Here is a 24,770-nt window from a genome sequence, read left to right as displayed (position 1 = left end):
GGCACTTGTTGAGTGAGAAGGGGAGAAATTCTGTGCTTCTCAAATGGCACCCTATTCCCTATTTCGTGTCCTACTTAAACCAGGGCCCATATGTCTCTGGTCAAAAGTAGTACATTAGGGAATAGGGTGTCATTTAGGATGCATTCGGGGCTCAGGTCTCCTCCCTGCCTCCTGGGGGAAAAGTGGGGCCTTAGCTGCTCGTTACATAAAAAAAATAGGGGCTTCTGTGACAGTCAACATTATAAACAATGCACTAAGAGGATTACGCTGATGGACCTTTCTGGCGTTCCCGCCGTCAATTATCAAAATGAAAAGTAGTGACTGGCACAGGAGCCTCTCTCTTTTTCCATCTCTCTCGGTTTATCTCTATCCCATTCTCTCTGTCACAGAAGGGATTACTGAAGTTCACACAGAGAGAATAAAGGCATATTTTCTGCCGCAAATGATGTGTGTGTGTGTGTGCCTGTGCCATGGATTATAAAAAAGGCCATTTAAATGTTAAGTGCAAAACTATATGTTACGCAACTGTTCTGTACAAAACTAACCTAGCTGCGCATCAGTGGGCCAGCCATCCACGCTGCTCATGCCTATAACTCCCTCCATCCATCCATGTCCATGATCCCTCTCTCCCTCTGCCCACAGTCAGCTCGCTTCGTCGGGTCGGCCCAGACTAAAACGTTCGTGGCCCACCATACTGACTGGCTGCGGGTCCATAGGTTGGGCAGAGTTTGGTAGTCGACAACGACTGAGGGTGAAGTGATGTCACTGTGTGTATGGTAGGGGAGGTGCTTTGATCCATGACGATAGGTCACTGAGTGTGTGTGTGTAGTGTATGCGAGAGAGAGAGAGATAGATTGTGTGTGTGGTAGGGGGGGTCCTTTGTTGTGGGTAGAGCCACGGCAGTGACATACCACAACTGCCCATGTGGTAAGGTGGCTAGGCGAGGGGCCACCCCGGGGATTCGCACAACGCTGACTGTCTGCCCGTCTGTGAGCGTAATGGGCCGAGACGATGTGCCACCACTACTGCAGCAGCGGACTTCAGCCAGCCAATGACACACCGCAGCCGAGGAGAAAAAGGCTGCTTCGCACCCCCCCTCCATCTTAGCATCATCACAGTCACACCACCCTACTCACATTATAATGCACTACTTTTCACCATAAGGCTTCGGTTAATTTGGCAATTTGGGACACCCCCTCCCCCCAAGCAGTCTCCTGAGACAATGGTGAATTTAAACTTCACAGGGATAATAACATTGACCTTATATGTGGATTATAAGATATCAGCAAGCCATTTTAAATACATTTTCACTTTCCTCTCAGTCTCAATCTTAACTATATAACCTAATTTCAGTTACCTGAAATATTAGCATTAGAGAATCAAGTATTATACCTCTTTATGTACATAACTGAGTGAATTATGCTAATTTTCCAAGATATCACTGCAGGGACAACGTCATCTCTCAACCCTGGAATTGCTGCTGTGTGTGTGAGAAGAGGAAGAGGCAGAAAAATGTCTCCATCTAGTGTTATCAAACCGTAACTGCAGCAGCACAGTAGAGCAAAGCCCCTTAATGGTACTACATACAGTCAGGGTCGGGGTCAATCCCATTTCCATTCACTCAATTCAGGAAGTAAACTGGAATTCCCATTCCAAATTGCCCTCATTGAAACATTAACTGAATTGACCCCAAACCTACATACAGTACATATACAAGTCTGGCTCCCCTCTCAACCAACAGCAAATATATATGACACAAACCAATTCAATTGTTCAAAAAAGGGAATTTAATGAGTTGAAGAAAACAAAAAAACTGAAACCATTTCAGCCTATGTCAAGCGATGTTGGCACTCTCCAGCGAGTGTGTAGTGAATTTTCTCCAGAGCTGAGGGTTTGAGGAGAGGTAAAAAAGACCCTAAGGGTTACCGTTGGTTCGCACATCATGTGTTCGCATCAAGGAGAGGTCACTAAGGGAGAGCCCATCTGTCTCTCACTGCGGGGGGAAAGACGCACAATAAAAAATAACAGTAAACAGACAAAGGGGGTAAAAAAGGAGAAATCAACACAGCGGTAGGAGGTAAAACAGCTGGAGATGCTCGAGGGGAGCTCAGGTAGCCTGTGTGTGGAGAGCACCTAGAACACTGTGGTCCTCTGGGTACAGTCCGCTCTCTCCACTCTCTCTCCTCCCAAACGGAATGCCTCTGTGTGATCATGTAACGGCCGACGCCGCCTCCGCGGCTGCTCGTCTCTCCTATACCACAGCATACTGCTGATAGAGCAGCTCGCGGATTTTATAGTAGTCATCACACAGGCAGCCCTCCAGGCCGATGCGCCCTGCCTCCGTCTGTACAGGGGGGATGGCGATACGTACAAGGGTTAGAGGGGTCACGCATAGTCACAACCACCCCCCCCCCCCCCTTTTAACATCCACCACTAGATGTGGAGTGGAGATGGAGTGGTGCTGACTTCAGTACGCAGCAGAAATGGTTTGTTTACACATAGGTTGCCCCTTCAGTCTACAAACTACTCATCCCCAACTGAGTAAAATGGATTGTTTAATCCTGCGTCATCGTTCCTTCCCCAGAGCATTCTTGTAAATAAATAAGAATTGGTTTTCAATTAAATGAAAGTTAGATAATAGGTACATACATATATAATAGGTCTGCAATAGGATGCCATTTTGTGTCATAGCTTTTTGCTGAAAAACATGCCACCTTTGGGCCCATTTCCCCTTTCTCATGAAGCAGGTCAGGGCTGGGATTAGCTTATGCTGTCAAAGCGAGCTGAATGAACTAAATGAATGACTGTGGCTGTACTGTGGTGTGCTGGGGGAGAAGGACAGACAGACGGACAACTCACCCTGCGGACGGCCACCATGTTGTTGCACACCAGCACTCCTCCCACAAACTCAGCCTGGATGCCTTCCCTCAGCAGCACCTGCTTGAAGTCGGACAGGCGCGGCTCGTTGATGAACACCGACTGGTGGCCTGGGATCTGTGAGTTAGACAGGGTGTGTATGGGTTAGACCCAGAACACATTATATACAACTGATCTCAGACCAGTTGTACTCTACGGCTGCATTTACACAGGTAACCAAATTCTGATCTTTTTTCCCACTAATTGGTCTTTTGATCAGATGAGCTCTTTTGCCATGGTCATGCCAAAATATCAGAATTGGCTGCCTGTGTAAACGCATCCTATGTGGATTAGTCTAACCACAACCATACAGTTTCTGTACATCTGACCTCAGATCAGTATGACTCTAAGGACTACGTTAGATTTTTTGCCAATTTACTGGCAAAAGAGCTGATCTGATTGGTCAAAATACACAATTAGTGGAAAAAAGCTCAGAATTGGGCTGCCTTTGTAAATGCAGCCTTAGAAACTATTTGAATGAACATTCAAAAATGTTACGGTGAAACATGAAACAAAATATTTTCTAAGGATTACTGTGGCATTTAGAGGAAATAATCAAACTGCAAATGACTTTGCTATTCCAAATACAAGTCATAGAAAACCTACATGGCCACGTGCTGACCAACTGGCAGGTGTCTTCACTGACATTTTCTACATGTCCCTGTCCGAGTCTAATACCAACATGCTTCAAGCAAACCACCATTTCCCCTGTGCCCAAGAACACCAAGGTAACCTGCCTAAATGACTACTGACCCGTAGCACTCACATCTGTAGCCATGAAGAGCTTTGAAAAGCTGGTAACTGCTCACATTAACACCATTATCCCAGAAACCCTAGACCCACTCCAATTTGCATACCGCTCAAACAGATCCACAGATGATGCAATCTCTATTGCACTCCACACTGGCCTTTCCCATCTGGACAAAAGGAACACCTACGTGAGAATGCTATTCATTGACTACAGCTCAGCGTTCAACACCATAGTGCCCTCAAAGCCCATCACTAAGCTAAGGACCCTTGGACTAAACACCTCTCTCTGCAACTGGATCCTGGACTTCCAGACAGGCAGCCCCCAGGTGGTGAGGGTAGGTAACAAAACATCTGCCACGCTGATTCTCAACACCGGAGCCCCTCAGGGGAGCGTGCTCAGTCCCCTCCTGTACTCCCTGTTCACCCACGACTGCATGGCCAAGCACGACTCCAACATCATCATTAAGTTTGCAGACGGCACAACAGTGGTAGGCCTGATCACCAAAACGACGAGACAGCCTATAGGGAGGAGGTCAGAGACCTGGCCGGGTGGTGCCAGAATAACAACCTATCCCTCAACGTGATCAAGACAAAGGAAATTATTGTGGACTACAGAAAAAGGAGGACTGAGCACACCCCCATTCACTGGGGCTAAGCTGCCTGCCATCCAGGACCTCTACACCACGTGGTGTGAGAGGAAGGCCCTAAAAATGGTCAAAGAACCCAGCCACCCTAGTCATAGACTGTTCTCTCTTCTACCGCAAGCCTAAAGGCTTCTCAACAGCTTTTACCCCCAAGCCATAAGACTTCTGAACAGGTAATCAAATGGCTAACGGACTATTTGCATTGTGTCCCGTAAGTAAGCATTTCACTATAAGGTGTAGTAGACCTTTTGTATTCGGCGCACGTGACAAATAAACTTTGATTTGATTATTTGTAGTGACAGTTTAGATCCGAAACAGACACGTACGTTCGCTGCACACTACCTTCTCAGACTTTTTGATAACGTTAGCAAAATTTCGCAACTTCATGGCCAACACAAAACAAATGGAATGTGTTAGCTAACATTCACAAAGTATTTACCTTATTGAACACACCTCTGATCTTCGATCAGTTGAACTGAATGGACTCTGTGGAACCACAACCATACAGTTTTTATACTGGTAAATCTGACCTCAGATCAGTTGGACTCTCTGTGGATTAGTTCAGGGGTCAAGACAAACTTTTTGCACTTGTGGCACTGGTGTGAATCCAACTTTTTCAGTTGATGGCATCAGCACATGATTTGGTCGCACCAATTTTTCACAGCAATAATGACCTGACCTGTGTCCCATAATGAACCTGCATTTCATATAGACACAGACTAATAATGACAATCCATCTTTTAAATTAGCATGTCCTTGCTGGGCTTGACATCCAGGTACACTACATTATCAAAAGTATGTGGACACCTGCTCATTGAACACTTCATTTCAAAATCATGGGCATCAATATGAAGTTGGTCCCCCCTTTGCTGTTATAACAGCCTCCACTATTCTGGGTAGGCTTTCCACTAGATGTTGGAACATTGCTGCGGGGACTTCCATTCAGCCACAAGAGCAATTGTGAGGTCGGGCACTGATGTTGGGCAATTAGACATGGATCGCAGTCAGCGTTCCAATTAATCCCAAAGGTGTTCGATTGAGTTGAGGTCAGGGTTCTGTGCAGGCCAGTCAAGTTCTTCTACACCGATCTCAACAAACCATTTCTGTACGAACCTCGCTTTGTGCACGGGAAAGGGCCTTCTCCAAACTGTTGCCATAAAGTTGGAAGCACAGAATCGTCTAGAATGTAATTGTATGCTGTAGCACTAAGATTTCCCTTCACTGGAACTAGCCCGATCTATGAAAAACTTCCCCAGACTAATATTCCTCCTCCACCAAACTTTACAGTTAGCACTAAGCATTAAGGCAGGTAGCGTTCTCCTGGCATCCGCCAAACCCAGATTCGTCCGTCAGATTGCCAGATGGTGAAGCATGATTTATCACTCTAGCGAACGCGTTTCACTGCTCCAATGGCGGCAAGCTTTACACCACTCCAGCCAACGCTTGGCATTGTGCATCTTGCGATCTTAGGCTTGTATGCAGCTGCTCGGCCATGGAAACCCATTTCATGAAGCTCCCGACAAACAGTTGATGCGCTGACGTTGCTTCCAGAGGCAGTCTGGACCTTGGTAGAGAGTATTGCAACTGAGGACAGACGATTTTTACACGCTACGTGGTGAAGCACTCGGTGGTCCCGTGAGCTTGTGAGGCTTACCACTTCGCGGCTAAGCCGTTGCTGCTAATAGATGCTTCCACTTCACAATAACAGCACTTACAGTTGACCGTGGCAGCTCTAGCAGGGCAGAAATTTGATATACTAACTTGTTGGAAAGGTGGCATCCTATGACGGTGCCATGTTGAAAGTCACTGAGCTCTTCAGTATGGCCATTCTACTGCCAATATTTGTCTATGGAGATTGCATGGCTGTGTGTTCGATTTTATACACCTGTCGGCAACGGGTGTGGCTGAAATAACCAAATCCACTAATATGAAGGGGTGTCCACATACTTTTCTATATATAGTGTACATTGTTGTTAGTGTAACAGTATAACTTTACGTCCGTCCCCTCGCCCCGACCCGGGCGCGAACCAGGGACCCTCTGCACACATCAACAACAGTCACCCATGAAGCATCGTTACCCATCGCTCCACAAAAGCCGCGGTCCTTGCAGAGCAAGGGGAACCACTACTTCAAGGTCTCCGAGCAAGTGACGTCCCCGATTGAAAGGCTATTAGCGCGCACCATCGCTAACTAGCTAGCCATTTCATATCCGTTACATTAAGATGGAAAAAATAAAACCTTTTTACTCAATCTCAAAAATAGTGTTATTGGTAGCGATTTTTAACAGTCACTCTACAGTTGTAGGGCCCTATAAAATCTGTTTCATCTTTTGGTAAATTCCGTTTCCCCAGTTTTATGATCCAGGTTTCAGAGATTTTTTTTCTTTCACTCTCATAATCACACTTTTTGTTTATAGAAAAAAAACTCAAATGTGATGTACCAAGTCCACAACAACGCATAAACCACATCAGCAGACCACTTAAGAGGTCTGTGAACAATAATAAAAATTTGGGGTAAAAAAGAGGTTACAATGTACAGTGTAGACTACATGTGATGGCTGAGTTTGCTAAACAAATGCCTCGTGATTGATACAAATCATTATGAAATGATTCTGCCAGGCAGGCCTACTATGCATTCAACATTTAATTGGTATGTTTTTTTGGGGAAAGCCTTTAGACATTTTCATTCATACAGTGCATGATGACCGAATCGCACATCGCAAAAGATTCAACCAAGACTTTGTACCAAACTTTTTGAATACCTGGTTTGCATACCCATTGCTGTTTGAAAAAAAAAAAATGTTTTAAAGGAAATTGTGAACCAAAAAACTGACGTGACCAGTGAAATCTTTCTTCACTAGCACCCTCGTTTTTTTACCCCTGTAGTGCAACTACAACTTCATAGCTTCTTTACATCTGATCTCAGATCAGCTTGACTCTATTGACTGTAGACTCTGTAGAACCCTAACCATATATTTTCTAGGGCTGGGAATTGCCAGGGACCTCACAATCTGACATCATCACGATCTTTCTGTGCCGATACCATATGTATGGTGATTCTCACAATGCTATATGTATTGCGATTTGATACTGCGACTTTGCTGCGATTTGATGTTCCAAACATATTGCTCAATATATGTCTGCTGCAGAGAAACTACTTAAAGAGAAGATGGAAAACAAGCTATTGGATGAAAAATTTGGCACAGGTACAGCCGACTAGCACTAGCTAACATTATCTAGCTAAATCAAATAGATGTTATTTTTATACAAATCAATATTTGGAGTCAAATATCAATATAATATCATCCAAAAATAATATTGCGATATGTAACTATCTTTCTTCCCCCATCACTAATAATTTCTATACATATAACCTCAGATCAGTTTAACTCAGTGCACTCCCTTCTCTCTGTTGCTAAATTAGCCACAGGCTAGCTTTCTTCCTGTGCATTCTGCTGCTCTTTGTGTCTATTGTCATATCAATCAAATGTATTTATAAAGCCCTTTTTACAAAGTGCTATACAGACACCCAGCCTAAAACCCAAACAGCAAGCAATGCAGATGTAGAAGCATGGTGGCTAGGAAGAAACCTAGAGAGGAACCATTCAACCTATCATTTCCCTCTCTGAATAAAAAAACGGTCCCGGGATCAACACTCATCTCCCTCTCCCTCGGGGTCAGCCCTCTCCCATCCTCTTTCACTGAGGACAAAGCAACCTTATTTTACCCTCTTTACATCTCCTCTCTCCCTTTGTCTGAACTAAGAGATTACAGCCAACCCTCCCCTACTCTCTGCCCTCCCCTCCGTCTATCTACAGTATCTCTCGCTACAGTACATCTCCTCTTCCCCTCCATCTCTCGCTCTCTCACCTCGTGGGTGGGCAGGGGCTCCAGGGTGGGGATGACGTCACTCTCCTCCGACGGCTCGCGCATGTCCTCGCCAAACAGCGTCTTCATGGCGCGCTGCTGAGCCACCACACTATGGTCTGTGGTGCCGTGGTCAGCAGGGGTCACGTCCATGGCCAGCTCGCCGTCCTCCACGGCCTCCTCGCCGGCTCCCTTTTCACCCTTCACCACGCCCTCCTCGGGCAGAACGCCTGTGTCCACCTTGACGACGCGCATGTCCAGCACGCCGTCGATCCACGCCAGCTCCGTGTCCTTGGCGCGGCAAAACTGCAGCGAGCTCACCAGCGAGTCTTTCAACCGCACCTGAGGAGGAAGAATAAAATATTTCATGTATATATATGACAGAAAGTGCTTAAGCTTAACATTTAAAAGGTTTCTGCACACAAACAAACTGCTTAACTGGGGCCTCTGTATCCCAGTTGGTAGATCACGGTGCTTGTAATGCCAAGATAGTGAGTTCGATTCCCAGGAACACCTGTACGTAATATTTGTGCACGCACAACTGTAACTCGCTTTTTGATAAGTGTCTGCTAAATGGCATATGTTATAATAGTATTATTATAAACCTTATACCAAATTGACCCATTGTCAAGTTGAGAATTCTAAGATGGCTTGACCTGGGTTAAATTAGTTGCAGTTACTTAAGCACATCAACATTCTGATTGGTGAATTGTGATAACACAACATTCTATGTCAGTTATTTACAATCATTTAGGGCATTAGCCAATCTGTACCAAAATATTTTAAATTAGCATGGCATTTTGTATAAAATTCTAACCCGACTGACCTGGTAGATGTGTGTCTCACTGGTGGCGTCCACAGTCTCCTGCAGCTTAGGCGTGTAGACCTTAATGTCCTTGGTGAAGGCCTTGCAGGACTCGGCCAGGTCCAGGCTGGCCTCGGGAGGGCCGTGCACGATCACCAGCTGCCGCGGCTTCATCTGGTTGATGATCTTCTTGATAGAGTCGCCGTCCGAACGCCCCTCGTAGTCGATGTACGTCACCCTGGCTCTGCACAGAATGATCAGATAAGAATTTATAATTTCCCAATATTTTAAATATGAATTAAGATATTCATTTTAAATGTGATGGAAAAAAAATACTATCAGCGGTATACAACTTATTTTTATTAAAAAAATATGTTTTATTTCAATGTTTTCATGAATATCGCTAGCAACAAAATAAACACATGTTGGATTACATACCTACAGTAGAAAAGAGGAGAATATGTTATTTCTAACGATACCAACTTTATCTCTTAACTCATAATATCGAGCAAATTACACTCACTGGAGTATCTGACATAGGATTGAAAAAGCACCTGCAAATAGGCCACCAAGTGCTGCTGGCTGCTGTTAAGCTGCTAAACAGCTCCTCTTAGCAAACATGTGTTTGAGTTACCTTTCTAGCTAGTAGGCTGTTAAGAGTTTACACTTCCTATTCCAATTATGTGGGGAGATCAAAATAATGAAAAAAAAACAATCTACCAAAGCTATAAAATAAGAATAAAAAACATTACTTTTACACACCATTATCATTCCCTTGACGACAAGACATGTGAATGTTTTTTCTCTTGCTAACGTATGATGGGGGTGGGTCGCCGGTTTACCTGAGAGGGGGTCCCTGATAATATTAGAGAAAAATACTAAGATACTTTTAATATTTTGCGCAAATTAAAATAACTATAGTCTTGGCATATCCACAAGCATCATTAAAATCCCAAACGTACATGTTTCAGCACTATGTATTCCTTGTAAATCATTACAATATAAACATGAATCATATTGTTTTTTGCATTGAGAGGCTCTCTGAAGAAGTCTGCTTTCAATTTAGGTGGGTAGGCCCACTTACTTGATCTCTAGGTTCTCTGTAGTGGAGGTACACTTGGTGGGTACTTTGGATGAGGAGTCTTGGTCCATGGGTTCGTCTCCTTTGGCCATGCCTGACTCCAGCTTGTTCTTCTCCTCCTCTGTGGCCTGGAGCTCTGGTACCAGGAAGTCCTCCGGTCTGGAGACAGTCATTAATTAATACATCATTGTGTGAAGTTAGCTCTGCTTCAACAAAAAATCCACTGCATAGCTCATTATTCAAAGGGGGTTCATGTTTCGATTTCTAGGTTCTACCGAGGTAAAAGACAGTCTGTGTAGAGCATTTTTACACTTCTGTGCCAAACGAACTGTACTGGCGCTGATATTTCCCTTGTCCAGCCATTATGGTTGATGCATAACCGGGTCAGCACAGCTCAGTTTGGATCAGCGCCTTAGTGTGAAAAGGGTAATAGCTTAATGACTACAGTACCTGATGATCTCTCCGTACTCGTCCCACTTGACCCTCTCCTCGTGGGTGGGGAACATGGGGTAGGACTTCTTGGCTTGTTTGAAGAAGCTGCCCTTGCGGACGCCATCTCCCTTCATCATCAGGTCGTGGTGTTTGGTCTTCACCATCGCCGGCAGCTCCAGGTCATCCTCCATGTCGCTCTCGTCACTTGAGTCCACATCCACCCTGAGAGACACAAATATATTAGACTCACACACCCACAGTCTTGCTGTGTTTCTTCATCTCAAAAACAAACATCTTCATTCCCGGAGACCAACTTCATGAATCTGTATAGTACGTCCGCAACGCACACAGAGCGCGTAACACACACAGAACAATACCCACGTCTGGGAATATTATTCACAGTGCCCAAATATTGTAAATAAGTTGAGGCCCAAAACACACAAACAGTGTCAGTGACTCACTCTTTTTCTTGTTCAAGTTTTTTGGCAGCTTCCTTCTTCATTCTCTCTTTCTCCAGGTATTCTTCCAGCTCCCTGCCTTCCAGCTTCACCCGTTTTCTAATCTGTCAACATGACAAGAAAATGAAATGGAGAAAAAAATAAGAAAAGGGGGGAGGAACAGTGCGAATGCCAGTGACACATCAAGCTGTTCCACGCTTGAGTTGAGACGGAAACAGAGACAGGAAGAGCCCTAGGGAGATGCTGCACCAAAATAAATAAATCCAAAAAGCTATCACACTGAGCCAAAATGGCCACACAGCCTCCTATTTTTTGGGGTTCCCCAAAGCCCCCCGTATTAATTATGCATAAAATGTTTTTTTTAAGTATCGGATCCAAATGTAATGTCCCAAGAAGAAGTTACCCCACCAAAATATTGCAAAAGTTAAATTTTAACTTCAATCCATAAGGAGAGAGTGCAAGAGACAGTCAACTAATAAAGTCAAGCTCAACTAATAAGTCAAGCGTGCTAGGTTGTGCTGAAAAGTGTTGCACAGTATACCGGTACCATGGTGTAATATCAAGGTACCAAAACGTCATGACACTTACAATAACATTATAGAATACTGTAGTACCGTTTCATATGATACTACCACCTTTTTCAGCACTACCGATATTAAGAACCTGCTGGTGCCAGTTATAAAATGTTTATAAAATTAGTTTGGATTATAATTCAGTTGAATTGAAGCAATAGCCACTTGTATATGCAGGTCCAATATCCACTTCACTTTCAAGCGCATATCACCTGTGTCAGCTGGAACCAGCCAGCCGCATCCCCTACCAATGCTCACACACCTGCTTCACTTTGTCCGCGCGTCTATTCCTCCGTTTTTTTTTACCCCCAATATCATTTAACAGTGATGGCGAGCAGGGATGCAGACCCAGACCCTTGTGAGTCTTTTGTTGTTAGAATTGTACATTTGTTACATTGGATTAGTGCGCAAAGTGAGCAAAGCTGATACATTGTATCATTTCATCGCCCGTTATAACAAAGAGCACGGACCAGTCTGCGTAGACTTTGCAAGTTCACTGGCATGCAGACTCGGAGTGTCAGGGAGGGAAAATGGAGCACCGCTTTGCGACAAGCATGTTCGCAGCTTTACAGCAAAGAAAACGTCTTGTCTCTAGCCTAAACATTAAAAAAATAAGACCCATATTACCAGAGATGACTTTTATTCGTTCTATCGGGATTCGCGCGCATTTTATATCATTTCACACACCATGTCGCGGCCCGTTTTAAACTAATCCAGGGTCGCTAATTATTGGTTTGATAATAAACAATGTTGTTCAGTCATGTCACCTAGCTAGCTAACAACCTGGTAACTTGACAGTAGGTTTGGGCACATTTGATTGGCACAGGAAGAAAGGAAAAAGGTCTTCTACTTCAAAAGGTATAATTCATATAAGGCCTAACTAATATAAGTCTAAACTATATCAAACAGCTATCTGTATTTCTGGTGCTCCTTACATTCTGTTTGGTGTCTTAACGTTTGAAAAACTGGAAGCAGTGTGTGTATGTGTGTTTGTGAAAGAGAGAGAGAGAGTGTTGTGTGTTTATGAGAGTGAGTATGTGTTAACTGAAGAGGAAAGGAGGTTTCATGCAGTATTTTCTTCTTACTGACACAATGACATGTAGATCATTATGCAGTATGTTCTCCACACTGAAATGTAGATCATTATGCAGTATGTTCTCCACACTGACACAATGACATGTAGATCATTATGCAGTATGTTCTCCACAATGACATGTAGATCATTATGCAGTATGTTCTCCACACTGACACAATGACATGTAGATCATTATGCAGTATGTTCTCCACACTGACACAATGACATGTAGATCATTATGCAGTATGTTCTCCACACTGACATGTAGATCATTATGCAGTATGTTCTCCACACTGAAATGTAGATCATTATACAGTATGTTCTCCACACTGACATGTAGATCATTATGCAGTATGTTCTCCACACTGAAATGTAGATCATTATACAGTATGTTCTCCACACTGACATGTAGATCATTATGCAGTATGTTCTCCACACTGACACAATGAAATGTAGATCATTATGCAGTATGTTCTCCACACTGACACAATGACATGTAGATCATTATGCAGTATGTTCTCCACACTGACACACTGACATGCAGATCATTATGCAGTATGTTCTCCACACTGACATGTAGATCATTATGCAGTATGTTCTCCACACTGACACAATGACATGTAGATCATTATGCAGTATGTTCTCCACACTGACATGTAGATCATTATGCAGTATGTTCTCCACACTGACACAATGACATGTAGATCATTATGCAGTATGTTCTCCACACTGACACACTGACATGCAGATCATTATGCAGTATGTTCTCCACACTGACATGTAGATCATTATGCAGTATGTTCTCCACACTGACACAATGACATGTAGATCATTATGCAGTATGTTCTCCACACTGACATGTAGATCATTATGCAGTATGTTCTCCACACTGACACAATGACATGTAGATCATTATGCAGTATGTTCTCCACACTGACATGTAGATCATTATGCAGTATGTTCTCCACACTGACATGTAGATCATTATGCAGTATGTTCTCCACACTGACATGTAGATCATTATGCAGTATGTTCTCCACACTGACATGTAGATCATTATGCAGTATGTTCTCCACACTGACATGTAGATCATTATGCAGTATGTTCTCCACACTGACATGTAGATCATTATGCAGTATGTTCTCCACACTGACACAATGACATGTAGATAATTATGCAGTATGTTCTCCACACTGACATGTAGATCATTATGCAGTATGTTCTCCACACTGACATGTAGATCATTATGCAGTATGTTCTCCACACTGACATGTAGATCATTATGCAGTATGTTCTCCACACTGACATGTAGATCATTATGCAGTATGTTCTCCACACTGACATGTAGATCATTATGCAGTATGTTCTCCACACTGACACAATGACATGCAGATCATTATGCAGTATGTTCTCCACACTGACATGCAGATCATTATGCAGTATGTTCTCCACACTGACATGTAGATCATTATGCAGTATGTTCTCCACACTGACATGTAGATCATTATGCAGTATGTTCTCCACACTGACACAATGACATGTAGATCATTATGCAGTATGTTCTCCACACTGACACAATGACATGTAGATCATTATGCAGTATGTTCTCCACACTGACATGTAGATCATTATGCAGTATGTTCTCCACACTGACATGTAGATCATTATGCAGTATGTTCTCCACACTGACATGTAGATCATTATGCAGTATGTTCTCCACACTGACATGTAGATCATTATGCAGTATGTTCTCCACACTGACATGTAGATCATTATGCAGTATGTTCTCCACACTGACACAATGACATGTAGATCATTATGCAGTATGTTCTCCACACTGACATGTAGATCATTATGCAGTATGTTCTCCACACTGACATGTAGATCATTATGCAGTATGTTCTCCACACTGACACAATGAAATGTAGATCATTATGCAGTATGTTCTCCACACTGACATGTAGATCATTATGCAGTATGTTCTCCACACTGACACAATGACATGTAGATCATTATGCAGTATGTTCTCCACACTGACATGTAGATCATTATGCAGTATGTTCTCCACACTGACACAATGACATGTAGATCATTATGCAGGTATATCATAGGAGGTTGGTGGCACCTGAATTGGGGAGGACGGACTCGTGGTAATGGCTGGAGTGGAATGAGAGGAATGGTATCAAACACGGTTTCCATGTGTTTGATTCCATTCCATATCCCTTCTTCCCTTTCCTCCAGCCAAATCACAGGTATGCCTTTGCAAATATGAGCAAATCAGCCATTCTATGCAGTATTATGTTATACACTTAACAGTGTGAAGTTAAATTCAATGTGTTGTATTGAGTAGAAGTGTGAATTTCAGTGACAGGTTTTTGGAGGTTTAGAAAATGTGAACAAGCGTCCGGGGGACGGGGTGAACAGGATGCTAGGCCACCGATTTTTTTCCCACCATGGCATCGTGATACTACTCGGTTTCGTGATCCTTGGCCTGGTATCCTATTGTTTGTCATATTTGGGAATCGTGACAAGCCTAGTAATGAAACGTGAAGCGGCGCCCGCGTACAATCAACTGAGTTGGACAGCGAATGAGGCTGAAAGCAATTTGAGTAATTAATTTTCTTTATTTGAATTCAACTATTTCTTCCTATTTAAGAAATACAGGGTCGCTTACAAGTTTGACAGGCCTACCTGTTTGACAGACCTACCTGTTTGACAGGCCTACCTGTTTGACAGATCTACCTGTTTGACAGATCTACCTGTTTGACAGATCTACCTGTTTGACAGGCCTACCTGTTTGACAGGCCTACCTGTTTGACAGGCCTACCTGTTTGACAGGCCTACCTGTTTGACAGGCCTACCTGTTTGACAGGCCTACCTGTTTGACAGACCTACCTGTTTGACAGACCTACGTGTTTGACAGGCCTACCTGTTTGACAGGCGCATGTATGCTTTACATAGATTTGTCGGTAGCCAAATCCTCCAATACTGTCACCATTCCCTCCGTGTCCGTTAAGGGGTTGGAGTGTTTGGTTTAAAGCAGGGCTTCAACTGAGGGGTGTATGTGAGGGTTTGACATATCCTTTGTTAAAGAAAAGGACAGAAGGGATAGCCTACCTATTGTTAGCTTAATATTTTGAAATGAAATAATAAAAAAGGACCCGGATGACATAAAGTGTTCTATAACGATGCTCAACACTGATGCCTAACATCTCAAACAAGCTTTTTAAAATGCACGCAAAATATCTGACTGATGCATATGGTTTCTGTCTATGACATTTTGAAGCTGTGCTACGACCTATATTCGAAAGAGACAAAAAACTGGAATTTGCTATCCTGTCACTCGAAGCTAAACATTTTCTGCATCTGTCGGGATACTGTCTGGGTGGAAAGTTAACTTTTGAAAGTAGGCTACCACGCTTAGATTCATAAGGACGTCCCAGACTTCATTATTTGCAAACAGTAAGTTTCGTAGCAAAAAAAGACACTCTGGTTTGACATTGGAGAAATATGGTAAGAATGCATATTTCTGTGCCCAGTCTTCCCTCAAACTTCTATTTTCATTAGCCACCTTTTTTTTTTTTTTTTTTTTTTTACCGTTATTTTACCAGGTAAGTTGACTGAGAACACATTCTCATTTGCAGCAACGACTTGGGGAATAGTTACAGGGGAGAGGAGGGGGATGAATGAGCCAATTGTAAACAAACTTTGTTTTGAGAGCGACATTTTCTCTTGATTGCAAGATGATTTCCCCCAATCAACGCACAAAAATACATTTTAAAAAAAACGACTTTTGGAAAGTCTTTGTTGATTGTATCAGTGTAATCAGATAGAAATGATTATGTTATTGTCATTGAATTGACTATATACACTTAACAAAAATGTAAAAAGCAGCATGAGCTGCCAGATCCCAGAAGTGTTCCATACCCTCAAAGCTTATTTCTCTCAAATGTGGTACACACATTTCTTTACATCCCTGTTAGTGAGCATATCAATAAGCTGATTAAACAGCATGGTCATTACACAGGTGTACCTTGTGCTGGGGACAATAAAAGGACACTAAAATGTGCAGTTGTCACACAACACTATGCTACAGACGTCTCAAGTTTTGAGGGAGCGTGCAATTGGCATGTGGACAGCAGGCATGTCCACCAGACCTGTTGCCAGAGAATTTAATGTTCATTTCGCTACCATAAGCCGCCCCCCAACGTCGTTTTTGAAGTTTTGGCAGTACATCCATCCGACTGTACAACTGCAGACCACGTGTATGGGGACATGCGGGCGAGTGGTTTGCTGATGTCAACATTGTGAACAGAGTGACCCATGGTGGCGGTGTGGTTATGGTATGGGCAGGCATAAGCTACAGACAACGAACACGATTGCATTTTATTGATGGCAATTTGAATACACAGATACCGTGACAGAGATCCTGATGCCGATTGTTGTGACATTCATCAGCCGCCATCACCTCATGTTTCAGCATGATAATGCACAGCCCAATGGTCGCAAGGATCTGTACACAATTCCTGGAAGCTGATATACAGCAACTTCGCACAGCCATTGAAGAAGAGCAGGCCCCAATCAACAGCCTGATCAACTCTATGCAAAGGAGTGTCATCCTGCATGAGGTAAATGATGGTCACACCAGATACTGCCTGGTTCGCTGATCTACGCCCCTAACTTTTTTTAAGCTATCTGTGACCAATTAATGCATATCTGTATTCCCAGTCATGTGAAATCCATAGATTAGGCCTAATTTATTTATTTAAATTGACAGATTTCCATATATGAACTTTAATTCCATAAAATCTTTGAAATTGTTCCATGTTGCGTTTATTTATGTTCATTATACTAACCAGATGTGTTAAAGGCCCAGTGCAGTCAAAATCGTGATGTTTTATATACATTTCTAGAATGTGAGGTTGGAATAACACTGTGAAATTGTGAAAATGATGATAATGCCCTTTTAGTGCCAGAGCTGTTTCAAACTTTATTCCTGTTTTGGTGGGATGGAGTTTTGGCCTTCAATGGTGACATCACCAAGCGGCAAATTAGTTAATAGACCAAGAAGAACGTTCCAAACCTCTGCCAATAACAGCAAATTTTCAGTCTTTCCCTCCCTACTCAGACCACTCCCAAACAGTCATAGCAAAATTCTTGCTTGAGAAATTGACCTTTGCTAAGAAACTTTTTTTGTTTATGTTTGACCATTTAAATTGAAAACACTCCAAGTAAGGTACTTATTGTTACCCAGAAATGATTTGATATTGAGATAAAAATGGCTGCATTGGACCAACGGTGTCCAATTTGTAGTGTAGGCCTATGAATTGGGCTGCTATTATACTAATTATGTTCTGACCCGTTGACTACTAGCCCAGAAGAATTCCCCCGAGGGCAAACCTAATTGCCGACCCCTGTCCTAGTCTCACCTCCAGGTCTAGCATCTTCTCCCCGGGGTTATCGATGAGGTAGCGGCCCAGGGTGCCAGGCGTGGTGCGGTAGGTGAGGATCACTGAGTTCTTGGCCTCCTGGCACCACTGGATGAAGAGCTCGCGGGAGAAGCCAGACTCCAGGTCGGGCTGGCTGCAGAGCACCACCTTGGGGCTGGGCACACGGGCCAGGTCGGCCAGGCTGTGACACAGGGACAGGTGGCGAAACTGGAAGGGATTGTTGCGCTTGTCCTCGAAGCAACGCATCAGCTTGTCACTCATCCACTCCACCTGTAGGGGGAGAATATAACAGGCAGAATCACGTCTCTTGTTAACGTGCCTATTACAATGACAGGATAATCACACAATATTAGCAGGACATGCGCCGTGTGTTACAACAACAATGAGAAAAAGATGAAATCCATCCCACAAAAGGTAATCGTTGTAATATTTTTCACAAAATGTATGACCGAGCAGTGAGCACTATTGAAAAGTGAACATTAGCACAAAGTTGATCACATCTCCTCATGGTGAGTGAGCTAGAGACCTGGGTTCAAAGATCATATGATCAAATACTTTAGCTCTGCTTCACTGAGCTTGCACGGTGCAATTGAACCAATGGAACAGTCCCAAAGGTGCAAACCCCACCCATCTAGCAGTGCAGGCAGGCTGAAACAAACACTTAAAAGTGTTTTAAAGATTGTCTGGTACTGTGTGACCATGTAATGAAAAGGGTATGCGTGTGGCCGAGACCTGAGACTTGGAGAACTCCACCACGTTGTAGCTGACGTTGTTGAGCAGGGCCAGAGAGTAGACCCCGAGACCGGCGTCCTTCGTCCTCCAGATCTGGTCCAGCAGTTGAGCCAGCTCAAGCACACGGCCCGCCGTATCCACGGCAATCAGCACGTTGCCGTCACCGCGTAGCGTCTCCATCACATTGGCTGAAGGGGGAAATGATTGGCGGATTAGACATTTTTTAAATATTCAACTACTAGGTATTCCTGTAGCCTGGGCCCAGATCTTTTTGTGCTGTCTAGCCATGGCCATGCGTGACAGTGACCACAGGAGTTGGCAAGACAGCATAAACATATTTGTGATCAGGATAGCATTACTGCACACATGAGTGAGAGTTGATTAACTTACTTAGAAGCTGCTCGTCCCTTTGTTTGCGACGCGGCTGCACGTACGTAGCGTTAAAAGAGTCTGTGATGAGCAGAGAGGGACGACTCACCGACTCCAATGTACACCCATTCAGGTGGCTGGAGGAAAGATTTACAATATGTTGGGGGACCAACTTCATATTGATGCCCATGATTTTGAAATTAAATGTTTGATGAACAGGTCTCCACATATTTTTGATCATGTAGTGTACCTGAATGTCAAGCCCTGCAAGGACATGCTAATTTAAAAGATGGCTAGTCATTATTAGCCAGGTTCTATATGAAATGCAGGTTCATTATGGGACACAGGTCAGGTCATTATTGCCGCGCAGCCGTTTCAAATTGATGCGACCAATTCCATAATAATGTCCATGATTTTGGAATGTGATGTTCGATGAGCAGGTGTCCACATACTTTTGGTCAGGTACTGTACCTTGAAGGTTCAGCAGCAAAATAAACATGCTCTATCCAGCCTCTACTCACATCTCTCGCTTGTGGTTAAAGTCCACCGCGTAAACAATCTCCTCCTCCCCATCCTTCACAATCTTCCAGATGGTCCCACCGATCATGTGACCAGCTGGAAGTGGAGTGATGGACAGACCATGTCCTTTCCCTGTCCAGAAAAGTAAAAAGGTCGATTGAACCAGTGTTTCAGCTATAACAAGGAGGCTATAACAATTCAATCACTATGGTAGACTGATACATGTTTTACTGACCTTTCAGATTTACAATCTGGGAGTACTTCAACTGCTGGATTTTATCAAAAGCGCAGTCTACATCATCCAGGGTGAACAGGTTGAAGTCCTCAGTGTTGTTGCGCGACTACCAAAACAGAGTGCACTGTCACCTCTTGTTCAATAGGGTGTAGGACATCACCCACATCCCCTAGCCTGGTCCCAGATCTGTTTGTGCTGTCCTGCCGAGTTGGCAAGACATCACAAACAGATCTGGGACCAGGTTAACACGCCCCTGCCTTTACCTGATACAGGTCATACATGAACATCTGACCCATCTTGTAGACGGGGATGGTGGCGTAGATGGGGCAGTTGAGGCCCAGCTTGCCCACGGCGTAGGGCAGAGCCCCCAGGTGCAGGGGGTCAGGATGGGAGAGGAGCACAGCATCAACCTGGTGGACATACCTATTGAGAAGGGGAATGGCCCGTAAGAGATCTGATTGACAGGGATAAGTTCTAGTTGTTGACTTCAGGAATCGAAGACAATGTCTTGATAGCGTAGATCAGTGATTCTCAATCCGTACCTCCAATCACATTTTGCTCTGCACATGTACCCCTTCATGTGTAACCAATCATTAGGCCTATGTTCTGAGTCTTACCAAGTACTCCCTTTGGATAGGCCAAGTACCGCATTGAGAGCTACTGGCTTAGATGATGTGTGTTCTACCTTTTCATGGCATCAATAATGTCCATAGAGAAGCTCTCATCCCAGCCACAGTCCAGGAGGAAGCGGAACTCATCCACCTGCAGCAGGTAGCAGAGGGCAGACTCCTCCTGCACCCCTGACACAGCGGTCAGTTTGATAATAGAAGTCATTCTCCTCAGCTGTCATACTGCAGGGACAAGACAGACCATTACCTAGTTATCAACAAGATGGCTATATATATATTTCGATCCACTTTCACATGCAGAAAATATGACTGACGACAAACAGGTCTGCAGGTCTGATCTTTATAAAAATGGGAACAGACATGGTCCATGAACGGTACATGGACATGATACACTTACACAGCAATTATTAACACTATTCATCATACAGAACTAGTTAGAGACGCCAAGCTTCCTATTGTGTGTTTGCAGTCCAAGCTAGCTAACGCTAGCTAGCATGCTAAGTTGGCCATCAGACTAATTGTCCTATAAAATGGGCCATAGAGTAACATACCATAAAGTGCCATATAAGATTTCACAAAAATTGAGCAAAGAAATCCATAACATGAACAGTCTAACATTACGGCATTTTCAGCAACGATTGTCAACACGTCTTTCAACGAAGCGGAAGCTTGCCGCTGAAAATGTGAGAGGTCACTGGGGAGGTACCATCAAATCATATTTATCACATCGAGAATAGAATAACTTTTATTTTCAAAGAAGAGAGCACCCGTTTTTTACATTGAAATTATCCCCCATACGAATGTTCTAATATTCTGAAGTTGAAGGCATATTGAATTAAAAAGTATTTTTTAATGATTCACTGTTAGAAGGCAACAACACCATTTTAGAGCAGTTGGTAGGGTCCAACGTCCTCTGAGCCAGTGAGCAAGAGAAGTAGAAGGCCAAGACTAGGTAAAATGTCACCTTTTTTTTTATGCCTTCCTATCAATTACTTATTAGTTTGAGGTCGTTATAAGTATTTATATAGCAGTGCAATACTTAAAATGTATATAATCCAATTGCAACATACTGTTGAATGATTGTGGGAAGAACCGAGGCATATTGCTTGCTAGCTAACGATGTTAGCTGATCCTATTGAGTCCATGCTAGTGAGCTAGTTTTCTGGTTTAGATTAATAACACAGATATGCTAATAATTTAAACGATAGTTGACGATAGCTATTAGCTAGCTAAAAAAAATAGTTACCGGTAGCTACCGGAATGAATGTATTTGCTGATGCAGTTGTGGATACAAACTAGCTATGGTAACCAGCTGATATAGCTAGCTATTTCTAGATTTGAGCAAATACACTCATTCTTGTCAGAAATGGAATATTTGCTGATAGCAGTTGTGTGGACACAAACTAGCTATGGTTACCAGTCAAAAGTTTGGACACACCTACTCATTCCAGGGCTTTTCTTTATTTGTACTATTTTACACATTGTAAAATAATAGTGAAGACATCAAAACTATGAACTAACACATACGGAATCATGTAGTAACCAAAGAAAGTGTTTAACAAATCAAAATATATTTGAGATTCTTCAAATAGCCACCCTTTGCCTTGATGACAGCTTTGCACACTCTTTGCTCTGTTGCATACTGGGTACATATTCAATGGTAGGCAGTGGAAATGTGTTAAAAGTCAAGGGGTCTGAATACTTTCCGAAGGCACTGTGTTATATATATATATACACACACACACACACACACCATTTAGCAGACACTTTTATCCAAAAGAGACTTAGTCATTTGAGCATACATTTTAAGTATGGGTGGTCCCGGGACTCCAACCCACTATCCTTTTAGCGCGATGCTCTAAAAACGGAGCAACAGAGGATCTCATAAGATTTGGTTTTTAGTGACAGGATTTGGGCATACATTTTGAAGCATCCTGCCATAGGCCCTACCACTCCCATTGTTTCAATAGCGGTAATGCTAATGCTAGCTCTGGGGTAAGTCAATAAAGGCAACTTAAGCCATATTCTCTATCATTTTCTCTTAGGATCAATGGATGAATCACTGTTAATAAAATTAAGTATATAATAGCCACCATTTGCCTTGATGACAGCTTTGCACATTCTTGACATTCTCTCAACCAGCTTCACCTGGAATGCTTTTCCAACAGTGTTGAAGGCGTTCCCACATATGCTGAGCACTTGTTGGCTGCTTTTCCTTCACTCTGCGGGCCAACTCATCCCAAACCATCTCAATTGGGTTGAGGTCAAATAGCCCTTACACAGTCTGTAGGTGTGTTGGGTCATTGTCCTGTTGAAAACAAATATGTCCCACTATCTGCAAACCAGATGGGATGGCATATCACTGCAGAATGCTGTGGTAGCCATGCTGGTTAAGTGTGCCTTGAATTCTAAATAAATCAGTGTCGCCAGCAAACACCCCCACACCACCTCCTCCATGCTTCACGGTGGGAACCACACATGCGGAGATCATCCGTTCACCTACTCTGCGTCTCACAAAGACACAGCAGTTGGAACCAAAAATCTCAAATTTGGACTCATCGGACCAAAGGACAGATTTCCACTGTTTTAATGTCCATTGCTGGTAGTTCTTGGCCCAAGCAAGTCTCTTCTTGTTATTGGTGTCCTTTAGTAGTGGTTTCTTTGCAGCAATTTGACCATGAAGGCCTGATTCACACCGTCTCCTCTGAACAGTGGATCTTTAGATGTGTCTGTTACTTGAACTCTGAAGCATTTATTTGGGCTGGAATTTTCGGGGTCTGGTAACTCTAATGAACTAATCCACTGCAGTAGAGGTAACTATAGGTCTTCCTTCCCTGTGATGGTCCTCATGAGAGACAGTTTCATCATAGCACTTTGATGGTTTTTGCGACTGAATTTCAAAGTTCTTTATTTTCTGGATTGACTGACCTTCGTGTCTTAAAATAATGATGGACTGTCGTTTCTCTTTGCTTATCTGAACTGTTCTTGCCATAATATGGACTTGGTCTTTTACCAAATAGGGCATCTTCTGTTTACCAACCCTTCCTTGACACAACACAACTGATTGGCTCAAATGCATTAAGAAGGAAAGAAATTCCACAAATTAACTTTTAAAAGGAACACCTGTTAATTGAAATTCATTCCAGGTGATGACCTCATGAAGCTGGTTGCGAGAATGCCAAGAGTGTCATGAAGGCAAAGGGTGGCTACTTTGAAGAACCTCAAATATATTTTGATTTGTTTAACATTTTTTGGGTTACATGATTCCATATGTGTTATTTCATATTTGATGTCTCCACTATTATTCTACAATGTAGAAAATAGTAAATAAAAACCCTTGAATGAATAGGTGTGTCCAAACGTTTGGCTGGTACTGTAGCTATTTCTAGAATTGAGCAAATGTGCAATTTGACAAATTTGCTAGATTAAACTACTGTAGTTAGCTAATTGATTGCCAAATGTTATGACTTTCACCCTTTATCAACTGCTTATGAAATTGACAATAGAAAGACTTATGCTAACTTATGCTCCTAACCATCTATAGCTGCACCAAAGATTTGTTATACAATTTGGTTGCATACAGTAAACTAAAAATGTGTGTTTTGACACCAACAGGAAGTATGGTGAACTTTGCTGCCCTGATGCGTGACCATTGGGTTAACATATTTGTCCCTCTTGGCTTTGTGATCGGGATCTACATGGACAGAGCACAGGACCAGAAGCTGACCGCTTTCAGGAACAAAAGCGCATTGTACAGCAGGTAAGTTGTACATTTGCAGCACCCACACACTGATACTATAGATGCGAACCATACTGTTCTGGCAGAGATATTTATTTTCACATTGTCTTTTCAAGCAACTGTAGTGGATGTGAAACCAGGCCAGTATGGCTTAGTCCCAGTGAATCAGGCATGACAGTATCTAGACATCATATGAAAGCATACATTCCTAGCAATAATCTAAGTGGGCTCTAATGGTTCTCTGACTTTTCTCCCCTATAAATAGGGAGCTGAAGCCTGGCGAGGAAGTCACCTGGAAGTAGACCCACCTGTCTTGGAATATTTATTTATTGTGCGTTAGTCACATCTCCTGTTGTGTGATTTACATTTCCTGGATGGTCTTCAAATCAAGCACCCCGATACGTTTCAGTCACTGTATCAACCAATAAACATGTCCCGTTGTCATCTTAACTTCTAGTCATTAATTTGTGATTTAAGTATACACAACTATAGCAATAA

The 24,770-nt window shown here is 43.0% G+C and overlaps 2 protein-coding genes across 2 annotated transcripts; one reads left to right on the top strand and one right to left on the bottom strand.

The window, feature by feature from the left end:
• Positions 1 to 1,764: 1,764 nt before the first annotated feature.
• LOC129817303 (cleavage and polyadenylation specificity factor subunit 2-like) lies at positions 1,765 to 21,232 on the bottom strand. The gene is made up of 15 exons (XM_055872397.1): positions 21,085 to 21,232; positions 20,590 to 20,755; positions 20,168 to 20,327; positions 19,905 to 20,010; positions 19,672 to 19,801; positions 19,172 to 19,287; positions 18,782 to 18,969; positions 18,029 to 18,319; positions 10,956 to 11,056; positions 10,513 to 10,716; positions 10,066 to 10,221; positions 9,003 to 9,225; positions 8,180 to 8,518; positions 2,860 to 2,994; positions 1,765 to 2,344 (listed from the first exon to the last, which is right to left on the bottom strand). Exons 2-15 carry the CDS (start codon positions 20,736 to 20,738, stop codon positions 2,252 to 2,254), a joined length of 2,391 nt encoding a protein of 796 aa, XP_055728372.1. The 5' UTR covers positions 20,739 to 20,755; positions 21,085 to 21,232; the 3' UTR covers positions 1,765 to 2,251.
• Positions 21,233 to 21,376: 144 nt separating this feature from the next.
• Positions 21,377 to 24,722, top strand: LOC129817305 (NADH dehydrogenase [ubiquinone] 1 beta subcomplex subunit 1-like). Its single transcript, XM_055872400.1, has 3 exons — positions 21,377 to 21,485; positions 24,149 to 24,293; positions 24,538 to 24,722. The coding sequence occupies exons 2-3, from the start codon at positions 24,154 to 24,156 to the stop codon at positions 24,572 to 24,574; spliced, it is 177 nt and encodes a 58-aa protein (XP_055728375.1). The 5' UTR covers positions 21,377 to 21,485; positions 24,149 to 24,153; the 3' UTR covers positions 24,575 to 24,722.
• Positions 24,723 to 24,770: the final 48 nt, after the last annotated feature.

Source organism: Salvelinus fontinalis, chromosome 20 (genome assembly GCF_029448725.1).
Source record: "Salvelinus fontinalis isolate EN_2023a chromosome 20, ASM2944872v1, whole genome shotgun sequence".
Lineage (NCBI taxonomy): Eukaryota > Metazoa > Chordata > Actinopteri > Salmoniformes > Salmonidae > Salvelinus > Salvelinus fontinalis.
Note: the sequence above shows the minus strand (reverse complement) of the source record. Positions and strands in the feature narration are given on the sequence as shown.

Coding starts and splice junctions, on each gene's coding strand:
- LOC129817303 (XM_055872397.1), bottom strand. CDS start 20,738: ATGACTTCTATTATCAAACTGACCGCTGTGTCAGGGGTGCAGGAGGAG. Junction 19,802..19,904: donor CCAGATTGTAAATCTGAAAG/GTCAGTAAAACA, acceptor TTTTCTGGACAG/GGAAAGGACATGGTCTGTCC. Junction 2,345..2,859: donor ACATGGTGGCCGTCCGCAGG/GTGAGTTGTCCG, acceptor CCCCCTGTACAG/ACGGAGGCAGGGCGCATCGG.
- LOC129817305 (XM_055872400.1), top strand. CDS start 24,154: ATGGTGAACTTTGCTGCCCTGATGCGTGACCATTGGGTTAACATATTT. Junction 24,294..24,537: donor AAAAGCGCATTGTACAGCAG/GTAAGTTGTACA, acceptor CCCTATAAATAG/GGAGCTGAAGCCTGGCGAGG.